General features: G+C 40.1%; 1 protein-coding gene across 7 annotated transcripts in view; it reads right to left on the minus strand.

Moving 5' to 3' along the window:
* Nucleotides 1–14,662: 14,662 nt before the first annotated feature.
* Nucleotides 14,663–26,628, minus strand: part of RERE (arginine-glutamic acid dipeptide repeats) — a 311,259-nt gene continuing 299,293 nt past the window's right edge. For all 7 annotated transcript variants that reach the window (XM_089668427.1, XM_089668426.1, XM_089668425.1 and 4 more), the window contains 3 exons: nt 23,547–23,693; nt 18,837–19,017; nt 14,663–17,359 (listed from right to left, as the gene is read on the minus strand). In XM_089668427.1, the coding sequence (XP_089524553.1) occupies nt 17,326–17,359; nt 18,837–19,017; nt 23,547–23,693 (362 nt within the window). In that variant the 3' untranslated portion in view covers nt 14,663–17,325. The remainder of the gene's footprint in view (nt 17,360–18,836; nt 19,018–23,546; nt 23,694–26,628) is intronic.

The following is a 26,628-nucleotide window of genomic DNA, read 5'->3' on the forward strand; positions in this document are numbered from 1 at the left end:
GGGACTTGTAATTCACCAACAGCTGGAGGGCCACAGTTGCCCACCCCTGGTATAGGGGAATGCCCCACAAGTGCTGCTCACCACACTAGTGATAGATGGTCACCGACATATGGTGAGTGTGAATCCATGTGGGGAACAGACAGCACTGTCAAGTGGAGCACTATATCAATAGAAGAGCATTTTCACTTTATAAAAATGTTTGAAGATTTTGCTTTCCTTTGAATCACTTAATATTTAGTTGTATAAGCACTGTTTCTGAGAACTGCTGTACATCTGTGTTGCATGGAGTCAACCAACTTCTGGCACCTGTGAACAGGTATTCCAGCCAAGGATGATTGGACTACATTCCACAGTTCTTCTCTCTTTCTTGGTTTTGCCTCAGGAACTGTATTTTTGATGCCATCCCAAAAGTTTTCTATTGGATTAAGATGCGGGGATTGGGCTGGCCACTCCATAACGTCAATCTTATTGGTCTGCAACCAAGATGTTGCACGTTTACTGGCGTGTTTGGGGTCGTTGTCTTTTTGGAACACCCATTTCAAGGGCCTTTCCTCTTCAGCATAAGGCAGCATGACCTCTTCAAGTATTCTGATGTATTCAAACTGATCCATGATCCCTGGTAGGCCCAACACCGCAGTATGAGAAACATCCCCATATCATGATGCTTGCACCACCATGCTTCACTGTCTTCACAGTGTACTGTGGCTTGAATTCAGTGTTTGGGGGTCGTCTGACAAACTGTCTCCGGCCACTAGAGCCAAAAAGAACAATCTTACTTTCATCAGTCCACAAAATGTTGCACCATTTCTCTTTAGGCCAGTCAATGTGCTCTTTGGCAAATTGTAACCTCTTCAGCACATGTCTTTTTTTCAACAGTGGGACTTTGCGGGGGCTTCTTGCAGATAGCTTGGCTTCACATAGGTGTCTTCTAATTGTAACAGTACTCACAGGTAACTTTACACCTTCTTTGATCTTACTGGAGCTGATTGTTGGCTGAGTCCTTTGAATGGTAGTTTTTCGCTTTCTTCCACGTCTTTCAGGTTTTGGTTGCCATTTTAAAGCATTTGCGATCATTTAGCTGAGCAGCCTATCATTTTCTGCACTTCTTTATATGTTTTTCCCTCTCCAATCAACTTTTTAATCAAGGTACGCTGTTATTCTGAACAATGTCTGGAACGACCCATTTTCCTCAGAATTTCAGAGAGAAATGCACTGTAACCAGCATGTAAAACATTTGCTGCCTTCCTTCCTTCCTTAAATAAGGGCAACAATTGCCACCTGTTTTTCAAAGAATGAATGACCTCACTAATAGAACTCCACACTGCTATTATTTTGAACATGCCCCTTTCAATTAGAGATTCAATTACACAGAATCAGCAGCATGTATGTCATGACTGTTGGGTCTGTTGGATTTCTATTACTCTACTACACCTGCTAGTAAATTATTTGCCATGTAGAAATATCATTTCTACCAAAAACAGTTATTGATCAGGTTAGTGATGTCTGACTGCTATTATTTTGAACACAACTGTATGCAAAAACCACAAAGGTGATGTTTCAGGGACATTTGCAGAGTTAATGGAAGAATGTGTTTCTAATCCAAAATATGGTATTTTCTATAAGAGGAAGTCAACTTTTCAAACCTGCCACCCAGTTTGATGAAAAAAAAAAAAGGATATTACTTTTATCTGCAATCAAAAGTCCTTGGTGCTGCCTGGGTTAATATACTGAATTGATTGCTCCTCCTTTGGCGCCTGGTGGGAAAGACAGTCAGAGCATAAAGCATATAATTGGTGAGCAATTCTTTCCTCTCATTTTGAAGAATATGCAAATACCATTGTAGAATTCCTGCAAATGCTAAATAAAGAACAAAGTGCTGGGAAAAAAAAAAAAAAGCCTGCACATCTTCCACTGTAGTTTGCTCCGAAATGTGCAGTACTTGCTGCCATCTAGTGGTAAAATGAGTTATCTACAGACCAAACCAATATGTATTTCTTCTCATTTGATTTAGAAGAGTCCTGAAAGGAATGAACAGTATTTTGTTTCCTACAAATATGACACAAATATTATTCAGTTATTACATCGGTTTTCCATCAGTATTAATGTTTCTTCCATGAATTAACATCAATATTTAACAACTGTCATTACTACTTAATAACTAAACACCAGCAGATTGTGTTGTGGGCCCACATTAACGGCATTACCCTAAAACCCCAGTCCAGGTAATAAGATCTCGAATTCCTTTATATCTATATGTTCCCCCATTATAGTAACATCCTCCAGGATAGCTGCAAACTACTACCCAAATAATATTTTGTTCAATAGTTTTAATTAGAGGAATCTACACATACACGGTGTACTTCATGGTAAGAAATTAGACTGTAGAATCACTCATTTTGGAACAACACAGCCAGATTTTGTGACTGAAGAAAAAGTGAAAACAGAGGACGACTTTACTAAAACTGGATGAAAGAATTTGGTGTTATGCGATCACATTAATTCATCTGAAAGTAAACCTGCAATATTAGGGCAGAGTGATTTATGAAAGATGGAGTAATTCGATTTATCGTTCAGACAAAAAGTAATCTGGTTGATATGGACATCAGCTCTGTGTTTGCTTCACTTTCCCTAAATTTTCCCAATTCAACATTTCTTACCTAGCTTTTTTGTTTTCCAAGTAGATCTGTCACAGAAGGCATTTGTCCAGGTAGTTTGTCATTAATTTATTTTTCCTCAACACTGTCCAAAGTGTCACGAGCAAGAATGCTAGCATACCTGAAACAAACACTGTAAAATTTAAAACCACATGAATACAGGTGTCAAATATTTTTTTGAAAAAAAAAAATGTTTTTGAAATATGCAGAGAAAGTTCAGCTTGCATCCTAAACATTGCAAGGATATGTATGATTGTCTTGTTGCTATGGAAACATCAGCTGGTCTTTTGCATCAGTTTCAGAGCTTACGGTATATTGTACAGACAAACCTTAACTACACTATATTGCCAAAAGTATTGGGACACCCCTGCAAATCATTGGGTTCAGGTGTTCCAATCACCTCCATGGCCACAGGTGTATCAAATCAAGCACCTAGGCATTCAGACTGCTTCTACAAATTCAAGCGTGGTACTGTGATAGGTTTCCATCTGTGCAAGAAGTCTATAGCACAACAGTGCATAGAGAGCTTCATGGAATGGGTTTCCATGGCCAAGCAGCTGCATCCAAGCCGTACATCACCAAGTGCAATGCAAAGCGTCGGATGCAGTGGCGCAAAGCACGCCGCCACTGGACTCTAGAGGAGTAGATACGTGTTCTCTGGAGTGATCAATCACGCTTCTCTGTCTGGCAATCCGATGGACATGCCTGGGTTTGGCGGTTGCCAGGAGAACGGTACTTGCCTGACTGCATTGTGCCAAGTGTAACATTTGAGGGGGGATTATGGTGTGGGGAAGTTTTTCAGGGGTTGGGCTTGGCCCCTTAGTTACAGTGAAAGGAACTCTTAAGGCGCCAGCACACCAAGACATTTTGGACAATTTCATGCTAACAACTTTGTGAGAACAGTTTGGGGATGGTCCCTTCCTGTTCCAACATGACTGCGCACCAGTGCACAAAGTAAGGTCCATAAAGACATGGATGAGCGAGTTTGGAGTGGAGGAACCTGACTGGCCTGTCCTGACCTCAACCCGATAGAACACCTTTGGGATGAATTAGAGTGGAGACTGCGAGCAAGGGTTTCTCGTCTGACACCAGTGCCTGACCTCACAAATGCGCTTCTGGAAGAATGGTCAAACCTTCCCATAGACACACTCCTAAACCTTGTGGACAGCCTTCCCAGAAGAGTTGAAGCTGTTATAGCTACAAAGGGTGGGCTACACTACGGACTAAGACTGGGATGCCAGTTCATGTGCGTGGAAAGGCAGGCGTCCTAATACTTCTGGCAATATAGTGTAAGTCGCAAACAAACAAAAGACTTCCCAGCAGCACTTGCCAGCCAGCCTGTGAAATAACCAGTTTGGCCCTGTCTAACAATTTGCGTCAAAAACAGAGGGTTTTGTTTGCACCCATATGAAAATACATGCGTAAGCCACAGTCCCACGTTAAGGGTCCTCTGTATACTGTGGACCCAACTAAAATTTCCAAAGCCTCCATACTAGGAGCACATGTATCAATGGATAACTTAAGGGCAGGAGTGCCTGGAAGAGCCCATCCCTCCTTAAAGATACAAGGATGCACATGCCGCCCAGCTATAGCAAAATGACAGCAAAGGCATCCAGTGCGTCCCTGTGTCCAAATTAGCAAACTACACAAAAAAATGTCAACCGTCCCAACCTATAACCAGCCTTAGTTGGCTAATTTATATGCAGGGACGCACTAGATGCCTCTGCTGTCATTTTGGTATACTTGGGTGTCACGTGCATCCCTGTACCTTTAAGGAGGGATGGGCTCCTCCAGGGATACCTGCCCTTAACATATCCATTGATACATGTGTTCCTACTTTGGAAATTCTAGCTAAGTTCGCAGTATACAGAGGACCCTTGAGGCGGGACTTTGGCTTATGTATGTATTTGCAAATGTGTGCAAACAAAACCCTCTGCTTTTAACGCAAACTGTTAGACAGGGACAAATTGGTTGTTCCGCAGGCTGGCTGGTAAGTGTTGCTGGGAAATCTTTTGTTTGTGATGTGCATTCCCCTTCCATGTGCACCTTACTGCTAAAGCTGGTTATAGGTTGGGATGATTGCCATTTTTTGTGTAGTTGGCTAATTTGGACGCACGTGATGCCTTTGCTGTCATTTTGGTATAGCTGGGCGTCAAGTGCATCCCTGAACCTTTAAGGAGGGATGGGCTCCTCCAGACACACCTGCCTTTAACCTATCCATTGATACATGTGCTCCTACTATGGAGCCTTTGGAAATTTTAGTTAGGTCCACTGTATACAGAGGACCATTGACGTGGAATTGTGGCTTATGCATGTATTTGCAAACGTGTGCAAACACATGCGTAAGCCACAGTCCCACATCAAGGGTCCTCTGTAAATCGTGGACCCAACTAGAAGGTTATAGGTTGGGATGGTTGCTATTTTTTGTGTGATATAGTGTAAGTCATTGAATGTAGAACGGGACCAAATGGAATATGAAACAGATTTCTTGCTCACGTATTGGGGGGGCACAGGAAGTCTTTAACATTTGGGTTATACGGTCACTTACAAAAGGACTGGACACTAGCATAAAAATAAAAACAAAACCTGTAGGCCAGTCCAGGGTAAAACCCACCTACCGTCTGCCAGGCCTGCTGCAGTTTCTTTGCTAGTGTAATAGGAGGAGGAACATTATCTTTTCAGCTCAGCTGTGTGGAAGATTTTTCTCCAGACTTTTCTCTATATTGCTGCCTTTTTCAACCAGGGTGCCCAAGCACCCTGGGGCATTTTGAGGTTTCTTCAGAGGTGCCTTGGCAAAACACCTAAAAATTTACCAAAATTGTACACAAGCCAGTAGGTCTATCAGTGCCTTTTAATTACACAAAGCCACAGGTATTCATTATGCATCATTACGACCAATGACATCTTCAGTTGATGAGGATTTTGGTAGTCTGCACAGCATCCTTGTTTGCCTCTCCCCTGCACCTCAGCACTAGGATCACATTAGCTGACTGATGGGGAAAAACTGAGTGAGAAGAGAAACACTGGAATGTTAGTCAGTCCCAGTGTACAAGTGTATTTGATTTGGAAGAATAAGTCACCTCTAGCGTTGGGTGTCCTACATGTGTGGATGTTGATACATTATGTAAAACTATTAGAATAGTTTTTTACACTTAAGAATGATGTGCAAGGCTGTCCACAATTTTAAAGGGTGCCTTGACTGAAAAAAGGTTGAGAAACGCTGTGCTAGAGATTGTCTCTGATTTCAGCTATCCAGCCCAGCAGTCCTTAGCCTGGCTTTTGGAGTGCTACGATCCAACCCCACTAGAGTGTATGTTGAAGATAGCCTGGAAAGGTCTTTCAGCTACTGGGTTCCACACAGGTCACTTTCCAAACTCCTTTCTGGTAAACATTAACAGCATAGGGATATTAGGTCTCAAACCAAAAGGTATTGCTTTAGCATTCTGAGAACTCGTTTTGTTAGTAGGCCAACTGTGCTGAACACAAGGAGCTACCTTCACTTACTCAAGTACTGGATGCCTTTTTATATGCACCATTTCGGATTATTTCCTGCAGAGAGAGTTAACACTGTGGGGCTGAACGCTGACTTCAGCTGGGTGGAGTGTCACACGTGCATGTTCCACACCCTCTTTACCACCTTACAGGGTTGAGGAAACATCTCCCCACTGTCTGCCAACAGTAACTTTGGTCACCTCAGGTCATCTGACCCTCATCTGATAGCAGCTGTCCAGGTTTCATGAGTACCTGAGGTCAGTTGCATGGTCATAACATGTCTGATCCCACGCTTACGGATAGTGCCAACATTTGCGGCCTGGAATCATGTTACTCTCTGCTCCTAGAGTCTATTTTGTCTTCGGCTTTCTCTTTACCTCAGTCAGGTGTGATTGGTTCCTCTGCCCTTTTCACTGAGGCTCTTACTACAGCCTTGGAGACTTAATGGCCCAAATCATTCAGTTATTTGCTGACTCTGACTGCAAAGGCCACAAATGCATTCCTTTCCATTTTCCCCAATTTAACCAAGGCCTTGGAAGCCTCTGAGCTATCAGGTGCAGAGACTCCGATTCTGCATTTCTCCAGCTTTTAACTGATGAGCTTGCCCCTGAGAAGCCAGTCTACTGCTATCACTCCGAAATTAAAGTGAACAGTTTCAGCTCTTAGTGATGTGTTGTACACGTTACTAACACTAGAGGATCAGCCTGTTGCTTTTCACAGTACTTTTTCCACTGTTTGGTACACTCAAGCTCCTAAGGGCTTCTGCACATAGAGCTTAAAAAATGCCACTGTGAAAACAGGAGTTGAGCGTTTCTTTGCTTTCAGCCTGTGAAAGCACCTGTAAGCCTGTGTGTCCATTCACATACAGTCAGGTCCATAAATATTGGGACATCGACACAATTCTAACATTTTTGGCTCTATACACCACCACAATGGATTTGAAATGAAACAAACAAGATGTGCTTTAACTGCAGACTGTCAGCTTTAATTTGAGGGTATTTACATCCAAATCAGGTGAACGGTGTAGGAATTACAACAGTTTGCATATGTGCCTCCTACTTGTTAAGGGACCAAAAGTAATGGGACAATGGCTTCTCAGCTGTTCCATGGCCAGGTGTGTGTTATTCCCTCATTATCCCAATTACAATGAGCAGATAAAAGGTCCAGAGTTCATTTCAAGTGTGCTATTTGCATTTGGAATCTGTTGCTGTCAACTCTCAAGATGAGATCCAAACAGCTGTCACTATCAGTGAAGCAAGCCATCATTAGGCTGAAAAAACAAACCCATCAGAGAGATAGCAAAAACATTAGGCATGGCCAAAACAACTGTTTGGAACATTCTTAAAAAGAAGGAACGCACCGGTGAGCTCAGCAACACCAAAAGACCAGGAAGACCACAGAAAACAACTGTGGTGGATGACTGAAGAATTCTTTCCCTGGTGAAGAAAACACCCTTCACAACAGTTGGCCAGATCAAGAACACTCTCCAGGAGGTAGGTGTATGTGTGTCAAAGTCAACAATCAAGAGAAGACTTCACCAGAGTGAATACAGAGGGTTCACCACAAGATGTAAACCATTGGTGAGCCTCAAAAACAGGAAGGCCAGATTAGAGTTTGCCAAACGACATCTAAAAAAGCCTTCACAGTTCTGGAACAACATCCTATGGACAGATGAGACCAATATCAACTTGTACCAGAGTGATGGGAAGAGAAGAGTATGGAGAAGGAAAGGAACTGCTCATGATCCTAAGCATACCACCTCATCAGTGAAGCATGGTGGTGGTAGTGTCATGGTGTGGGCATGTATGGCTGCTAATGGACAAAAGCAGCAGGATGAATTCTGAAGTGTTTCAGGCAATATTATCTGCTCATATTCAGCCAAATGCTTCAGAACTCATTGGACGCCGCTGCACAGTGCAGATGGAAAATGACCCAAAGCATACTGCAAAAGCAACCAAAGAGTTTTTTTAAGGGAAAGAAATGGAATGTTATGCAATGGCCAAGTCAATCACCTGACCTGAATCTGATTGAGCATGCATTTCACTTGCTGAAGACAAAACTGAAGGGAAAATGCCCCAAGAACAAGCAGGAACTGAAGACAGTTGCAGTAAAGGCCTGGCAGAGCATCACCAGGGATGAAACCCAGCGTCTGATGAGGTCTATGCGTTCCAGACTTCAGGCTGTAATTGACTGCAAAGGATTTGCAACCAAGTATTAAAAAGTGAAAGTTTGATTTATGATTATTACTCTGTCCTATTACTTTTGGTCCCTTAAAAAGTGGGAGGCACATATGCAAACTGTTGTAATTCCTACACCGTTCCCCTGATTTGGATGTAAATAGCCTCAAATTAAAGCTGACAGTCTGCAGTTAAAGCACATCTTATTCGTTTCATTTCCAATCCATTGTGGTGGTGTATAGAGCCAAAAAAAAAAAAAAAAAGAATTGTGTCGATGTCCCAATATTTATGGACCTGACTGTATTGGTATTTTATCTGCTCTTCAACTCCTCTCCTTAATGTTCCCAAAAAAACCTGACGTGTGAGCGTATTTGGGCATTAAAACATTCCAATAGCCAGAACAAATTAATAGAATGCATTAATGCTCAAGCATGTGTCCAATACCATGTGTTTTTAACCACTTGCCCTCCAGAGGATTTATCCCCCTTCCTGACCAGGCCATTTTTTTGCAATACGGCGCTGCGTTATTTTAACTGACAATTGTGCGGTCATGCAACACTGCACCCAAATGAAATTTATGTCCTTTTTTCCCCCCACAAATATAGCTTTTTTTCAGTGGTATTTGATTGGCTCTGCATTTTTTATTTTTTGCGCCATAAACAAAGACTGACCATTTTGGAAAAATTTTTTTTTTTTTTACTTTTTGCTATAAAACATCCAGTAAAAAAATTAAAAAAATCAAATTTCATCAAATTTAGGCCAAAATGTATTCTGCTACATGTCTTTGCTAGAAAAAAAAAAAATCCCAATACATGTAAATTAATTGGTTTAAGTGAAAGTTATAGCGTCTACAAATGGCGATATATATATATACTGGAATTTTTTTTTCTTATACTAGTAATGGCGGAGATCAGCGACTTATAGCGGGACTGTGGTGGGCATTCTGACACTGGGGGAACTAACTGCCACTGACATCCCCAGTGATACTAATACAGTGATCAGTGCTAATAAAAAGCACCGACACACTACTGACACTGGGCAGGAAGGGGTTAATATCTGGGGTGATCAAAGGGTTAAAAGTGTTTGTGTTTTACTAGGCAAACATGCTATGGAGTAATGTATTTCTCTGCTGTGTACACAGCATCATGTTACTGCTGGCAGAAGAGAGACCTGTCTTGTTTACACACAGGTCTCTCCCGTCACTGTTTCACGGCGATCAACGGCAGCGAATGTCCAGCCAGAAACCGGTGATCGACATCTGTAGCCGCCAATGTGCCCCCTACCCGGAAATGCAAAATCATGTATATATGTGATTTTGCGTAGTTCTGCTATAGGGTCGCAGGGAAGCAGTCAAGCAGCTTTTTTTTTTCCTGCCTGGAGTTCTGGTGTTCAGAGGAGCTACACAGATGCCTTTGTGTGCATGAGGTCTAGGGACAAAGACTTTTCAACCTGCTTTTACAACTCTCACTATGAAGATGGCAAACCAAACCCCTTGAGTTTGCTGGCTTTTTATGTGTTTGGGGTCTTACACCCCGGTCACATTGGGTGCTATTTGGCATGCGATTTGCAAACCGTATGCCAAGTTGCACCCTATTGTCTGCTTAGAGCGGTCATATCGGTGCGGTTCCGACTTGGTCGGAGCAGCACCGATTTTTAAAGTAGTGCATGCACTACTTTTGTTGCGATTTGCATAGACATCTGTGTCAAGGCTGTCCCATTTGCCCAGTTTAACTTCAGACCTCTAGAGCGCAACATTCTGTTTTCATGGGACAAGTCAATCTAGTCCCTGGAAAGAGATTCATTTGGTAGAGGACCAGTTTATTCCTGTTCTGGTGGCTCAGGATTCTGTAAATTCCTTCATTCCCATCTTCTGAAAGATCCTCGTGATGGATGCCAGCTAGCTTGACTGGGGAGAAGTCCTGGCCACTAGTGTGTCGCTCTCAGCATTGTCAAGGGCTAGGATTCTACCCTTTTTAGTTTTGTGTTGTTTCAGGCACCATTTGTTTTTCACTTAATTAAGTCCTGTGTACAGTTTTCCATGTAACTTCCCCTGTGACTTGGTGGGATCTGAATCTGGTTCTCCCTACATTCATCCACAATGCCATAATTCTTGTAGCCAACACCTCTGCAAGACAAGGTGGTGGCCTTAGCCTACAAAGAACCCTTTCTGGCATTTTATAGGAATAAGATGGTGTTGACTTCCAGAAATTATTTTTTAGGATGGTTTCTGCCTCTCATCTCAGCCAGGACATTGTTCTCATATTTCCTCTGTATGGCTATATTTCACCAAAAGGAAATTTCTTGTTAATGTCCTGATGATGTTTTGGGATGTCAAAGTCTCTCTATCTCAGCCAAAGCTTTCTATAGGAAGACTGATGCTCTTTTTGTAATCCCCTTAGGGACCACCAAAGGGATGTGCAGGCTTCTTCTTTCACTATCTCTAGGTGGCTCAGGCAGACTATCATTCAAGCATATTGTCCCAAGGAGCGAGTTTCACCTTTACCTCTCAAGGCACACTCTACTGATCTGTGGCTACTGCAACTCTATTCCAAGATTCATAAGGTTGGCAGTTGGTTTTCAGCTCACAGCTTCTCAAAGTTCTACCAGGTCAATGTTTTGCTTTTTTCTGATGTCAGCTTTGGGTGTAAGGCTCAGGCAGCTCTTTGAAAGGCAGGCAGGCAGTCCCCAGCTTCTCTGCTGGTTTTTTGGTCCTGCTAGTGTTTGTTTGCTGTGTTGCCCACCCAGGGAATAAAAAGGACATGTCTATGTTATGTAAGCAGATGGGGACATTGTGTAGACATTTTAATTGTATTAAAGTGAACATATGAAAGGAGTTCTAGTGTCACAGCATACACGTTCACTTTTTAACATCAGCATTGTAATAGTAATATAAATTATTTTTGACATTCCAGTATAAGCTTACCTGAAACCCCTCCTTCCATATCGTGAGTGCTGCCCATCTTTTGGCCATCTCTTTCAACAACCTTCTAGATTTCTTGCATGCTTTGCAGCTTCTCCTCTGCTCATCCCTTTTAGTTTTGATTGCTAAAGACTACATATCCCATAGTACCTTGGTGCTTGCAACAGTATTGATGTCACATGTAATGTGTTTTTTGTACTGACTGCACTTCCTAAAACTCCCATTAAGCACAGCTGTAGCATAGTTGTAGTTCATAAGGTAGGCTCTGTGAAATGGGAGACAGAACAGGGCATATTCACAATGAATTGTCATGTGTCACTGCATTCAAGTCAGCATGTGTGTAGGACTCTTCAAAATATACATTTTCAAAGAAATAATTGAAATTCACTGTGGAAATAAATATATTATTTCAAAAATTTGATCAGAGATACACTTTAAAGGTTTCTGTAATTCACAAAATGTAAGAATATGAATTTAAGTTGTATCACTCTTATAATCCTTGTTCGGTTAGAGGAAGGTGTAGAAGCACACAGAGCTGGTCATGCTGCAATGCATGAAACATGCTGATAGAAGGAGAGAGTAGAGTGAGGGAGAGATGAGCTTATCATTCTGCTGCTTCTCCTTTCACTGCCAAACACTATTACCCTGTGGAAGAGCTGTTTAAATCTCAGGACTAGATGAACAGAAATAAAAACCCATTGGCAAGTTCCTTTATATAAATTCCATCTGTGTTTTTAGCGGTTAGCCTGGAGGTTAGCTTTAAAGATTATGTGTTAATAAGATTTACATTAAAGTGAACATAAAAGCCCAAACTTATCTTTTGGTGAGGGGTTAGAACCCACGATAGCTGTCCGTACCCCTACTAGGGATATTCACTGCTTATTTGTCCCAGTGACCACTGTCTTCAGTACAGAAAGTAATGGCAAATCCAAAATGGAATAATTTGAATCTGAACTATGGGAACTAAGCTATTTTGTAAAATGTGCTGGATTAGTAGGGGTTAAAGGATAAGTTCACCTTTTATAAAATGTTACACCTGTATTAAGGGTTTAACATGTTACTGCTGCAACTGCCCCAGCAGAATTCAGAAAACAATTGTCAGATGTAAATTAAAAGAAGTCCATGAGGTGGCATGCATCTTATTGGACTTAACTCCTAGTATTTTAACACATTTTACAAAGTGGCTGAATTCCTGGAGTTCAGCTTTAACAGGAACAGGAGGTGATCATGTGATCAGAAATATTCCACTGGGGCAACCTGTTCCGGTAACCGCTATTTAACCTCTGGCTTTGGAGAGATTTCCTGTCACTTCCTGCTGTGCGTCTGGGACAGGAGGTGAAGAGAAATCTCTCAAACGGGACAAAGGCAGTAAATGAGTGAAAAAATGTGTCTCCAACTATGGACCCAATCTATCCAAAACTACAAAAAAAAAAAAGTATAAGAATCTTTGAGAAAGCGCTGTGCCAATCGCAAACCATGTCAGAATAGAACATGTTCCCAATGGCTGATTTAATGAAGGAACATTATTTTGCATCTTGGGGTGTGGCTAATACAATTAAAACGGTTCTGGCTATACACACACTATATGCATCGTGTGTAAGAATAAAGTAGGTGTAATGTAATCTTAGCATGTTTTGTTGTTTTGGAAAATATTTTTTCCATTGACTGCGTTTATTGTATGAGGGGGGGGGGTTCAAGTCAACCTTGGACTTTTGAGTTTATATAATAGAACAAAGTTCAAGGAGTGGAAACTGCATGCATTTATTTTTTTTTTACATACTCCCCTGCTAAATTATTCCAGCCTTTAATGCCTGGAAAACTTTGGCATAGAAAGATTTGTCAGTACAGCTCAACCATTCTAGGATAGCCTGCTTCACTTCATCATTGTGTTCACAGGTCCCACAGATAGATTGGTCTCTTGTGCAATTTGACGACAGATTATGCATCAATTATCCAGGATCAGGCATTCCTCGAGCTAAAAGTTCACAGAAATGACTGCTGTGGGCTGGGAGCCACCACGGTCGGGATCGTCACTGACAGACATATGGCCATCTTGGAAACGCTTACACCATTTTAAATATCTTGCTGCAGCTGAGCGTTTCATCACTGTTCTGTGCTTGAAGTCTTCTGCAGATATCCGTGGGATTTACATCTTCGTTCACAAGAAACCATCACCACACGCTGTTCCACAAAAGCACTAACACTGTTGTCTGCTATGTTGATGAACGGTCTCTGGACTGGTTTGCGACAAGTGGGCTGCCTGTCGGTAATAGGACACACTTTCCACTTACTACTGTGTGTAGTACCGCCACGCTAAAATCCCTTTTTATACCTGTAAAATTAAAAGTCCCAGTTTGACTTGAATGCCCCTCGTATATGTATATAGCATAGGACACATTTACTAGTACCATCATATATACTGTGCTTTTGTCTAGGAGAGTATACTATACTGCTCCTGTCATCTCACTGCAGGTTTAGGCGGCTGTCACACTGAGGAGGTTTTGAAGCACTTTTGCATTACAAAAAAAAAACAAAAAAAAAAGTGCCTGAAAAGCTCAAGAAAAATGCTCCCCTTTAAATTCTATGTATGTTTTCACACTGGGGTGTTGCGCTTCAGTTGCGGTGTAAAAAATCCTGGTTGCAGCATTTTTTGAAGCACATTAGTTCAGTAGAGAAAAAAATGCACCAAAAACGCAACTCCCTATTCAAATCAATGGAAAACATGACAAACGCCTCAAAAACACACCCTAGATGCGCTTTTGAGTCACGTCCTTTAAAAAAAAAATCATGTCCTGTAAAAATCCGGCAAAAACACATATGCGTTTTTGTGGCAGATTAGTGTGAAAGTAGCTTAAAGGACATAGCTTTGTTGATGAAACTTACTAGGACGTTTGCCCTGTAACTGATCATACTTTAGTTATGAACACTTTCTGGCTGATAATTTGCAGAACTCCTAATTTTTTTTTTTTTTTACAGAAATATTCTTCTAAATTTATATGTGCTGATCTGCTGGTGCCCTGGCAGATTAGGCTGTTAACTGACCAGGAGTACTGAAAACTCATGAACTCTGCAATTTGATTCAAATACTCAAGAAAATCTGTGACCAACAATTACATAATTTGTCTGGAAATTAGAAGGTTTATCTTACCTGCCTAAACCTGTGATCAAATTGGTTTGAGCAAGTTTATTTGACAAGAATGCTACCAACAATGTCTAATTTACAGATGGCCACTACATGAACATGTACAGATCTATATACTGAAACCCATTTGGAGAAAAAAAAAAAAAAAAAAGACATTATGCACTCCATAATATTCCAATATATATGCGATGTGTCTGGTATTACAAGTTAGGTTTACATATTCCAACCCTCCATTAAGTGCAGACTAATGAATAACAGACCCAATTAGCGCTTTGCCTGTGGTGTAGCTTGCTTTATTATTTATGTCCACAAATATTTCCAAAAAAATTACAAAATACTCAAAATGGAGAAAACACAGAATTCACGAATTTCTGGGTTTCTACCCCAATGGCAAACTACTCCTATATACATTAAAATCTTCAAGATATATATAGAAATGGAGCAGTCTGGATGTACATTCTGCTAAATGGCGCCATGAAACAAGTAGCTTTACAGTTTCTTACACACTGAACGAGGTACGTCCGAAAAATTACAAAAATAGGAAAGAACGAAACAAAGTGGAGTGGTAAAAAGTAACAAAAATAACTGAAAGACAACAGTCAACTTCCTTAAACTGTTTTTTTTGTTTTGTTTTTTTTTTCTCTGCCAGCGCGGCGGGAGACCGTGTATTACCAGGCCTTATGGCAGTAAAATTTCTAGCCCTTCAGTGCTGGGGAGAGGCCTAGTGCACAACTTACTGCAGGGGTCTCCTCAACGCCGAACAAGCTTCACATAAAACAGCCTGCAAGGACAAAGGAGTCAAGCACCCTGACACTCGTGGATATGGAAGGGCAGATGAGGAATCTGTAGAAATATAAAGGGTGCAGCACACTGACATCTGTGAATATATTCTTAACTGTAGTGTAAAAATGCTATTGCAACTAGGGGAGTTAAAATGCTAGTGGTATACAACCTACTTCAGGGATGTCTATCTTTGGCTGTCCAGCTGCTGGTTGAACTGTACTCCCATGATGCCTAAAATGGGAATGAAAGATGGGGTAGGACATTTAATGGTGCAAGAAATTAATGCATCTCTGCAGTGAGAATACACCTTTTTATTGTTTACAAGTATTCTGACACTTCTCTCTGTGCTAAACAACCTCAGATTCTTCCTGCAGTACAATGCTGTATGTAACATTCTAGATGCATACAGCACTGAAAAATGTCACCTGTGCCCATTGGGCAGGGAAGGTCTCCCTGAAGGGCATGACTGGCACTAGGTGCAAGTCCCTTGTGCTGATTGACCAAAGAAGATGTATGTGCAAATCAGGATGCTCACTTTTTAAAATCCTTACACCATCACTGAGCTGAAAAGACGAGTGCGATAAAGTGAAGGGGTGCTTGACTGGAACCTTTGCGCTTTGTAATTTGGAGCAGCCTTGAGATGCTGGTCACCAAAACAATAACAGTCTGTGCGGCAAGGGTAATGCCTCGGTTTGGAAAATGGGTTCAGCTAAGAGGCTTTGTGGAAGAGAATTGTAAGCATGTGGACAACTGCTTTACAACAGCCATCTTCAGAAGAAACATTTTTTTCTTTTTTTTAACCAAGAAGCACGCAGCCAAGAGCCTGTCTACTGACACACCACATGTTACTGAATGTGTCTCAATACTGCTTACCCACACACCTAAAGTTCTTATACCGTGACACAGACCTGCCACTGTGGGGAAGGGGGTGGCAGAGAGTACAAGCAGATAAAACATACAAAAAAAAAAAAAAAAAAAAAAAAAAAAAAAAGACATGAATTTAAAAAATAAGAGCCCAGGTTAAATAGAATCTGTACAAATAAAACCCTTGGCATTATGTATAGCAGGACCCAAAAACAGTAAAATATAGGAGGCTTTCCTTATAAATTAAATAATAAAAGTTCTAACCCTGCAGAAACTTTAATGCTATAAAGTGAAGATACGCACAAGCCTGTGTGCGTTTTGCCTCTACAACTTAAAACGCTGTAGCCCCTATCTACAAGTGAGACGCAAACTTAGAATAAAAATAGAAAAAAAAAAAAAAGGGACCCCCAACTCTCCAGAGATACCCAAAAAACTGGAGTGGATTCAACATGGAGTAAAATCAGATCCTTCCTCCATAACGGATAATTAAGAATGTAGATAACATAGGCTCAGACAAAGAAGTGGAGTAAATGAGAAGCAAGAAGAGGATGGTTACAAAAAACCCCCCAAAAAACAAAAAAAAAAAGGAAAAAACAAAAAATCAAAACATGGTATATGTAGGGCTTTACCAGTGCTGCACTGGTAAAGCTTGAGTACCTCTGTGGTTATATTTAAATTATTAACCCCTCTACTGCCATAGGCTTAATGTCACAGGTTCCAGTGGCAGTCAAGAGGTTAATGGAAATTCACAGGTAGTAACTGCACTGCAGGGACAGTAAAAGAAAAAGTCTGCTAAAATCCTTCAGTCCGTGCTTTTAATGTATTTACAGGATATAGGCAGACTGGGGAAACTCTGTACAATGAAGAGGGTCATCTGCTGATGTCAGAAAAGAAAGAAAAATGGATCTGTATTGCAGCACGGGAGACCCAAGAGTGCTGGCAGAGTATATTTTCATTGTAGCAAGTCTCTGGCTTCGTGTGCACACAGTGAGTGTATATATGGGGCTAGCACCTCCAAAGTACAAGCTGTTGGAACTGCTGTCAAGTGTCCAGGTGCTGTCCCCACCTCTCCCTCACCACCTGCTCCCCTCCCGAGGCTGGGGGAAGAATGTGTCATGCAGGGGGGGGCTGCCAGTGTGGCTCTGAAGAGTCTTCTTTACAGATGAAAAAGGATAGTTTATGACATATCTTTAAATACAGAAGAAATCTTGCAGCCTCTGGGGACCCGTCGTATGGAGCCTGACTCTCCTAAGGGAGCTTGAAGGGAGGGAGAGGTCCAAAGTCATCCCTTCGTTACAACTGTTTGTCCCCTTCTTTCTTCAGACGACTGAAAAGACAAGAAAAAAAAAAAATTATACAGTGTAGGATTTTAAAGTTTTTTAGTTTTCTGCATTCACAAGAAAATGCTATCTAAAAAATGGCATTCTAGACCTGGAACACTTCTGAAAGGACCTGAATTCAAACTCAAGTATATATTGAAATGCCTTTGTCACAAATTGTTAGGCCTCATATAGACAGCCGGAAAAATATTACGGACGTTATCACACGTGTTTTTCTAGGAAAAAGTTCCTTTGTAATGATCAGTAAAATACTTGCGTATTGATACGTTTAGAAGTGCAAAAATGTGTATGCATACATAACTTTTTATAATGTTCTTCTCACCCTTTGTTTAAACTTTATATGAGGAAGAAGAAGAAAAAAAAAAAAAAAAGGAAGAGATCCTGTTTGCTCACTTTAGCCAAGAAAAATCTTTAGCTAGAAAACATTTTAGGCTGGATTGGGTCTTCAATGGGCATGGATACTTAAATAAGCTCTCACTACCCTCACCTTTCCTGAAGAACTGGTGTTAAAGGGTCTATCTAGTGGCAGTCATGTAGCCAAATTACTGAAGCACTGGTCATATGAGCTCTACTGAAAGAAAAGGCAGAGCCACTGATTGGCTAGCTCTGTCTGAATGTCTACATCTAAGGCTCCTTCAGCAAAGAGGATGTGACCACAGCTTTAGCCTAACGGGACTGACTGGAGAGGGTATTAATAGAGTATAATACCTTCTTTTAGGATTTGTGCTACTCCGACAGTGAGAGAAGTGGTCAGCAGAGTGGAAGCAGGGTTATTTCAGTATAGGTCAGTTTTGATATCAGCTACACTACATGAAAGTGCAGGGGATGCCAAGTTTAGGTGGTAATAGGATAGTGCCCAAGGAGAGACAGCTTAGGCATGCAGAGATTCAACAATTCAGTAGAATACCATTGCTTCGTCAAGCCTGACGGTCTAGATTTATGTTAAGGTGTCAAGCTAAAATGACATGCTCAATAATCCTCTGTACTGCCCAGAGCACACACGTGTATGTGGCTTTTGTAGGATTACCCAGAGGAATATAAACTCTTTATATCTCCTGACACGCTACTAGATTTTAAAACCTGCTTGTAAGGAATTGCAGAATATAAAAACAATTAAAAGTCTCTTTTAATTATTAAATGAGAAATCCAAAGTAGTAAAAGTGTAATTTTTCCCTGTTATAATCATCTGCAAAGGTAAACAACAGAAATATAAGGTAAAATTTACTTTGCTCATTAATATGGTGCACAATGGGATCTTCTTTCCCTATACAAGAATTGGAGAATGAAAGAGGTATCACATTAACACCATACTTTCTGCAATTAGAATTTGAGAGACTCAATCAATCGAGGGAAATAAAGTGTCACAAACACTTTACTTGTACATTTCTATGAAGATATTTTTATTATTGTCCTTATTTATGTCATAATATGTTTAATAACCAAGATGCAATAAGGCTGGCTCACCTGTAGTAATCTTCCTGGCTGGGTAAATGCCCGCCATGCATGTGAGGGTGACCATGTAACCATTGTTGTTCCATTGCCAACCTCTGCAGCTCCGCAGACTGGGCATGCATAGCCTGGAGCTGGTGAGCAGCAGACATTGGTGGCGGGATACCTGCAGGCAGATCCCGAGGATAATGAGCTCCTGGAAGAAATATCACACAAAAACACCATCAACGAAATGCAAAGATAAACAACTATCTCCTTTTAACCTCATCAGTTTGATGTAATATAAATCGTTACTAAAGAATGAGGGTTCCTTTTAGAAGCCAGAAGCAGACAGCAAAGCTAATATTAGGACACTTAATAATAGGAGTACACACCCCACCCCCAATTACAGTGTTAAAACAGGCAGTAAGGAGGTGACTTCGTTGCCTGTCAAATGACTCTGGAAAGCAATCAGAACATGAACTGCTTTTCAGATGCAGGCAACATCTAAATGTATTCTAGCTGTGTGAAACTGTACCTGAAGGAATTGATCTTTTAAAGCATAAGATATATTGTTTTGGTTTAGTTTTTTTCTGATTATGCATTTTGTAGGTTGTGAACTGGTAAATAAAAACTATTCAATGGATTATATTTGTAAGCATCCTCAATTTAACGCATTTTTCCTTAAGTGCTTAAAGGATAAGTTCACCTTTCGTAACATGTTATGTTACACTCATATTCAGGATGTAACATAGAACATGCTATGAATGAACAGACCGGACCCTGCACCCCCCTCCGTCCGCTGTAACCGCTAGCAGGGAATCTTCTCCTCCAAACTAACTGTCACAATTTAAAAAAAATGCAGCCATGCAGGGCTCCACTTGCCCAGCCACATCACTCTTTCACAGTATTCTGTGAAAGGGGAAAACTACTTGCTTTTGCAGCTGTCAGTTTGTAACTTTCAATGAAGCCATCCTGTCAGTAAGTATCTGCTTGCCCATATGGGATGTAAGAGAAAGCGAATACACTGACAGTGTCTTTATCTATAGAAGAACCAATAATTTACATGACATTCTAGTAAAAAGTGTTCTCTCTCCTCCCAAGAGAAAGAAGATTAACATGTTTAATTTGAAAGGTTTTTATCCTTGTAAAAGTGCTGTATTTGTAAAACGACAGGGACTAATATTAGGGTCATATCAGAGTTTACCTTCCAGAGTACTGGAAAAAGTTTTAAGATAAAGAATTTAATTACATGTAACACGGCATTCGTAGCGTATATTTTAGAATGTTCGTGTCATCTACAATATGTGGGAAGGACGTCTAGACCCCTCTATAAAAGACTCAGAGAGCATGTTACTAACATAGGAAAAGGAAAAAAGGATCACTGTCTCTCCAGACATTTCAGGGATGCCCATAACTGTGATCCGAGGTCCCTGAAATTTTGTGGCATAGATTCTATAGAAGCCCACTGGAGAGGGGGAGATAAAATTAAAACATTATCACAAAATGAAACATTCTGGATATTTCAGTTACGGACAATTAGACCTAGAGGATTAAATGTTGATTTAGATCTTGTTTTATTTCTAATTTTTAATATACATATTCATAGGTTATATAAATTTTTTAGATGAATATTGACATTTGTAATTTATCCTTTGTTTTATTACATATTTATTAATATTTATAGGTATTTTGTGGCTAGTTTTTACTTATATAATACTTAATTTAGGCATTAGTTACCAGTAGGGGATGTTAGGGTATTATGAGGATCAGGTTTATGGATTTATTAATATTAATATAATTTCATTCATTATATATATTCTTAGGGATATTCTAATTTTAAACTTATATTTGTATTTTATTTCATTTTATTTCTAAATGGGTGTTTATTGTGCATTATTAACATTGTTATTTGTGGGGTCCCATATGTTGCTATGTATATATTATTTATTATTTTATAATATTGCATTTATTTATATTGGCTGTAATACTTGTGAGGAGAGAGGATAGGGATGTAGCCAATGGGTCACCTTATACAAATGTATTTATTCATTATCTGAGACACTCATTTAAGATAGGATTCTGCTGCTTGGAAAGTTATGGGCTAGTTTCCCTAATCCAATATGGCGGCCGGAGCTTCGCTAATAGGCTGAGGAGCATGTTAAATTGCGGCCAGGTGCCCCAACGTATTTATCCCTTAAGATTAAGTCCCGGATGTGACGAAACTCGTCAGAGGAAGTGACATCGGACGTACAGAGCAGGAACCGGAAGTGGTACGGCGGCCATCTTTGACTATGGAGCAGCAGTGTTTGTCCACCTGGAAGCTGCCTGGTAATCCCCAGGAACTTTGGGTTTTTTCTATGCGCAATTTCTTGTACTTAACATGTAAGCAGATATATTAAAGTTTAAAGTTCTTGTGGTATACGGAATTACACTATCATCTTTTCATATAAATCTTGCTTGGAGCCTGGAGACCGTGGAAAGGGCTTACGTGTTACCATGAGGGGATATTACAGCGATACGCTTCAGGAGTGGAGGAGAGGAGAGTGAGCAGTCTGCTGATTCCTTCAATTGATATCTTACAGCGTTTTTCTTTTCATCTCTGGTAAGGGTACATATGCCTTACTTAGTAGAAGTGTTACACCACTGGAGTTGTTTGCACTGAGTGAAGCACATCACTGATTTGGCACAAGCGTTGTTTGCTTTTTTTCGCGTTTTTTTGCACTATTTTCTGCGTTTTGCACGCATGGAGTGATTTTCTAGATGAGTAATTAAGTTAATACACTATTTTGAGTTTCTTTTTATTTGAGGTTTTTCGTGGAAGCTATTTGAAGGGTTCAGCACCTTAAAGAATTGATATATATAAGTGGGATATATTCATCTGTCTTCATCATTTTGGATTGTTGAGACACTGGACACTACTTAGAGTTTTGAGTGATTATATTTTGGGACTATTTAAGTTTTTCTATTTAGACGTTTGTTGGGTTGTTTTGCGGAGATACCGTATTTACGTTTTAATAAACTGACAGGTCAGAAGGAGACCTGCATGGCACCAATGATCTGCTGATTGCTTGCGCAATGGCTTTAGAGGCTCCAGTAACAAAAAATAATAAATGCACATTTTACCTGCAAAAAAATGTGCGATTATTACTTTTTGTTAACAGGTGAACTTATCCTTTAAACGTTTGGAGATTGTAAAATCAAAAAATTATCTCAGCTCTTGGTAAATCTTGGGAGTGTTAAACCACCCCAAAGCTACTAATTTCTCTCTCTCTGAACCACTTGTGAGCTTCAGTTGCTGGATTGGCTTTCCACAGGCATTACAAGGGGGTCCTATTCTCCCTAGGGATGCACTGAAATTTCGGCCACCGAAACATATTGGCTGAAAATAGCCCTATCGGCATTTTGCCGATAGAAAAATTTAGCTGATACAGGAGACTGTGTGTACTGGAGACGTGAAGGGCGAGCTGACAAAGGCAGGAGAGGAGCAGTGTATACAGTGACTGGCTGTCAGTATATGTCAGTGCCAGTTTTTAAATGTAATTACCTGCTTTTTTTTTTTTCTTCACTATAGATCACACAGTTAGCTGTCACTTTCCCCCCAGCTAATGAAACAAAGTTTACTTTTAGTTTATCTTCCTGAATTAAAAGAAACATTTCCTTTTAGTTTCTTTCCAAAGATAAAAAATAAAGTTTACTTTAGCTCCAGGGAAAGTGACAGCTAATTCTGTGAGCTATAGTGAAGTAAGAAAAAAAGCCATCAATTGCATTTAAAAATCAGCACCGACAAATAGTGACAGCCAGTGAGGGAGCCTCTCTGTATACACTGCTCCTCTCCTGCCCCCCCTTGCACACACTGCCCCCCACCCCCTACAAAGAGGATCTGGCACTCATATGCTATCACATAGGGGACTATTGGTCCCCTATGTGATGGCAATAAATAAATAAATATATATATATATATACATATACATACACACATGAAAGTAGAAAAAAAATACAAAAAAAAAAAAATATTGGAGCCTCCACATACGCAGACATTTCGGTTTGGTTTTCGGCCACATGCATTCTGAATTTACGGTATCGGCACCAGAATTTTCATTTCGGTGCACCACTAGTTCTCCCTGTTGAATTTTTATTTTATTTTAGGTCGGCAGGAACTAGGGAAATGTCTCCAGGAGAAAGTAGCCTGCAGGTGACTCGGCCCACCAGATCCAGACTAAAATTAATAAAACATTTTAGTGGACTGGCTCTTTTAATGAATAACATAAATCAACCTCAAGGACACCAATATCAAGACATCCCGACATCTCTCTCCCTGCCACAGCAATTACTAAGCCATGAAAGATGCCTTACTGATCCTACTTCATTCTCTGATATATAGATCTCCAGCAGCAGATTGACATGTCTTCAAAATGGTTGCAAGAAGTTGGCTATCAAGTAGCTAAACCTAAATCATATGTGTGCACTTAGCCTTAAAAAGAGAGTTAAACTTGAAATGCTCTAGCTTTTGATATTGGCTGTAGGAGAATTGTCTAAGAACAGAAGAGGCTTACATTTCAGCTTATTATTATAAGCTGCACACAAAAACATGGCAGTCTACATACTACTGAATACACAGTTCATTTTCCCCTATTTGACCTCACAAAACTAAAGTGAACATTAAAATCAAAGTTTTGGATGTTTACATGCCCAACGAGACAATTTATGTCTAGGCACTGCATGATCTATATTATAAATACGTACCGAAAACAGGGTGCCGTAGCATTTCGTGTTCATGAGGTGGCTGTGCTAGCAAGGGGTTAGGTATGGTACCAGGAGGGTATGGGAAGCGTGCCAGGTGAGGTCCAGCTGCCAGTGGGTCAACCAGTGGATGCACAGGACCTGCTGTACCTGAAACAGAACGACATAGGCTAATTCAGATACACCACCTTTCACAGATAATCACAGGAACACAGCACATGATATTCCAGAGAAATCAGGACTGGGAGATTGGGTTTTTGCGAGCTCAGGAAAGGATCTGCCCTCACTAATCATTAGCAGCAGCAGAACTATTAAGCCAAGAACATGCAAACAAAGCTAGTTACTGCTTGAGCAAAAAAACAAAAACAACTTACCTTGTGTATAATGGAAATGTGGTTTAGTAAATAACAGCCGTATATACTGGTGTCCTGACAGGTGATCACAATTATACATTTCCACTACACACCATGCACCAGAGGATAACACTATAGAAGTACACAGTAAGATGAACCATTGCTATTGTCACAAACTAGTTGTAAGTGGGATGATCCACCAAACTACTTAGCTGCTAATGCAGCAACACAAGCAAATGATACACTTAGGTGCTGCTGAAAAAAATTACAAGCAAACCTAAAAATCTCTTTAGGATGTCAGCACAACTAAAATATTGTCATATACACATATTATTAAAATAATATTTAATGGGATATATAAGTGGATTCTGGTTACATTTTTTAAATTACAATACTTTTTAACTTGCTGAATATTTTTAGATAGATGACTGACATATTTCTTAATGTAGTAGGGCAGGGATTGATCCACTGTCTGGTCCTTATGCCTTTTCAGGACATAAGCGGCAAGTTCTCTAACTATGACAGGTGTTATATGGCTTTTTACCTGAGTTTCCAGTGGCACCAGTACTAATACATTTTCAAAATGGCTGTCTACAGACTCAACTACAGGGTGCAAAGCACAGAAATGCTGTCATCAGCATGGTCTAGATTCTTCATTTGAATTGATGATAAATATCTGGTGGCACTGGAGGCTCAAAAGGGAAGCAAAGCCCAACTTGTCACAGCAGTACTGGATGTAAAGCAGGTCTGTCCTGCCCAGGTTCTGAAAAGATTTAAAGATGTTGCATGGGATCAAACTCTGCCCTCATCTTATCTACAGCTGGCCACAGATGGATCGAATCAAGATTTGATCCATCTATGGGCAGGCTAGTTGTACTGAAGTCGATCGATTGACTGACTTCAGTACAACCAGCCTGTCTGATTTTTTGCATGTGATTATTGCCAGTGACTATGGCCACAGGCCTGCCGGCAGAACACAATAGCTCTGAAGGAGAGATTCCCCCTATCAGCACTGACTGTGTAGATGGGGAAATTGAGCAATTTCCTTTCTTGCAACCCGTGGCTGCAGGAAGGAAAATTGCATAATTTATGGCTTGCTTTAGTTGGAAAAAATCTTTAGTAAAAGACAAATTTCTTGATCAGAGAAAGATGATCAGTCATACAACAAAAAGATCTATCATGATCAAATACATTGTACGCATGTGGCATAACTGAAGAGTTGGAATCTGTTTAGGCAAATGACCGTATTCTCAAGGCAGAATTAGCACAGCAGAAAGAAAAACGTATACCTACCTAATGATCAACTCAGTCTAAGTATGTTCTGAGTACCTTAAACACCTGAACACGCACACACAAGCACTTGTCCCTGCTCTGTTTCACAAGAGGAGAGTTGAAAACTGACAAAGAAAACCTCTATTTTTAACAAACAGGGCACTTTATCAATTGCACTTGCAATGGCAGTCTTTATATTTTTTTCTCTTTTATTTCACATGCCTTTATTTATATTTTACTCAGCAGGTGCATACAGTTCTAGTTGTCCATGAATAGGGATACAAATTGGGACAAACTTTAACTCCGCCAGAGGTAATTATGACGATTCAATTTATGTTCATGGTTTCATTTTGTTTGCAAGCTCTAACTGCTCAATCATTACTGACAGTGATCTAGTTTGTCCCAGTCAATTCTACTAGATATCTTGGTCTGCATGCAAAGAAACTAACAAAAGTAATTCATGTACTGAATACTGGAATTACATTTATTAACCCCTTATAGCAATTAGATTACAACAGTATTTACCACTGCAGTACATAGAGTTGCCTATCATTCACTGCAAGCCTTGGCCATAGGATCTGCCGAATAATGTAAATGGAAGGTAGTCAAGAGACATTAGTAGTCATTTTGACCAATCAGGTTGTGTTTAAAAAAAAAAAAATTTGAGGCAAGTAATGGAGCTGTTGCCATTGAAAGAAAGCACTGTTTGTTTAGTTTTATAAATGATCCCAAATGAGGTATGTGAGTTAACTCTATTTCCGTATGTTAAAACAGAATGGAGAAGTAACAATAGGATGGAAAATCTGAGTACAATTACCCTAAAAAGCAAACTGAGGGAACTTTGACAGCTTTTTACTGCCAGTTTGGCTCTAATGTCAAAACGTACTCTGATTTAAAAACAAAAATGTAAGGATATGTAAAATAGTTTATCTGCTCTTTTTTTTTAGCATAACACCTCCCCATCATGGGAAGAGTGCCATTATACATTAGTGGGCCATTGATAGTCAAATACGTGATAGATAAAACAGCATTGGATGACAAAAGCACCCATGACATTGGGCGTGTAAAATACGGAATCTGATTGGTTACTGTGGGGCAAGAAGAACCATTTCTTCTTTAGTCACTTTAGTTATTTAAAAAAAAAAAAAGACCACCCATTCACCCAAACAGAAATTAATTTCCTAACTGGCAAAGAAAAACTATATTTTTCCAATCTATGTGACTGAATAAACATCCTGGTGCCATACAAGAGAATTTAAACTGTTCCCCAATACCAGAGACCTGGAGCAGACACTCAAGTCGTGAAAAAAAGATAATTAAATTTTGCGGTGGGTTAACTGGAGAATGCAAAGCCCATTTAGTTTTTTACAGCAAGGCACGTCAAAATGCAGCAATTCAAAGTAACCACTCAGATTTCACATTTATTGAGAATCAGATTATTTCTGATAGGTTGCCATTGG

Source organism: Staurois parvus, unplaced genomic scaffold, assembly GCF_062004578.1.
Source record: "Staurois parvus isolate SC_StPar_1 unplaced genomic scaffold, SC_StPar_1.0 ptg000057l, whole genome shotgun sequence".
Taxonomy (NCBI): domain Eukaryota; kingdom Metazoa; phylum Chordata; class Amphibia; order Anura; family Ranidae; genus Staurois; species Staurois parvus.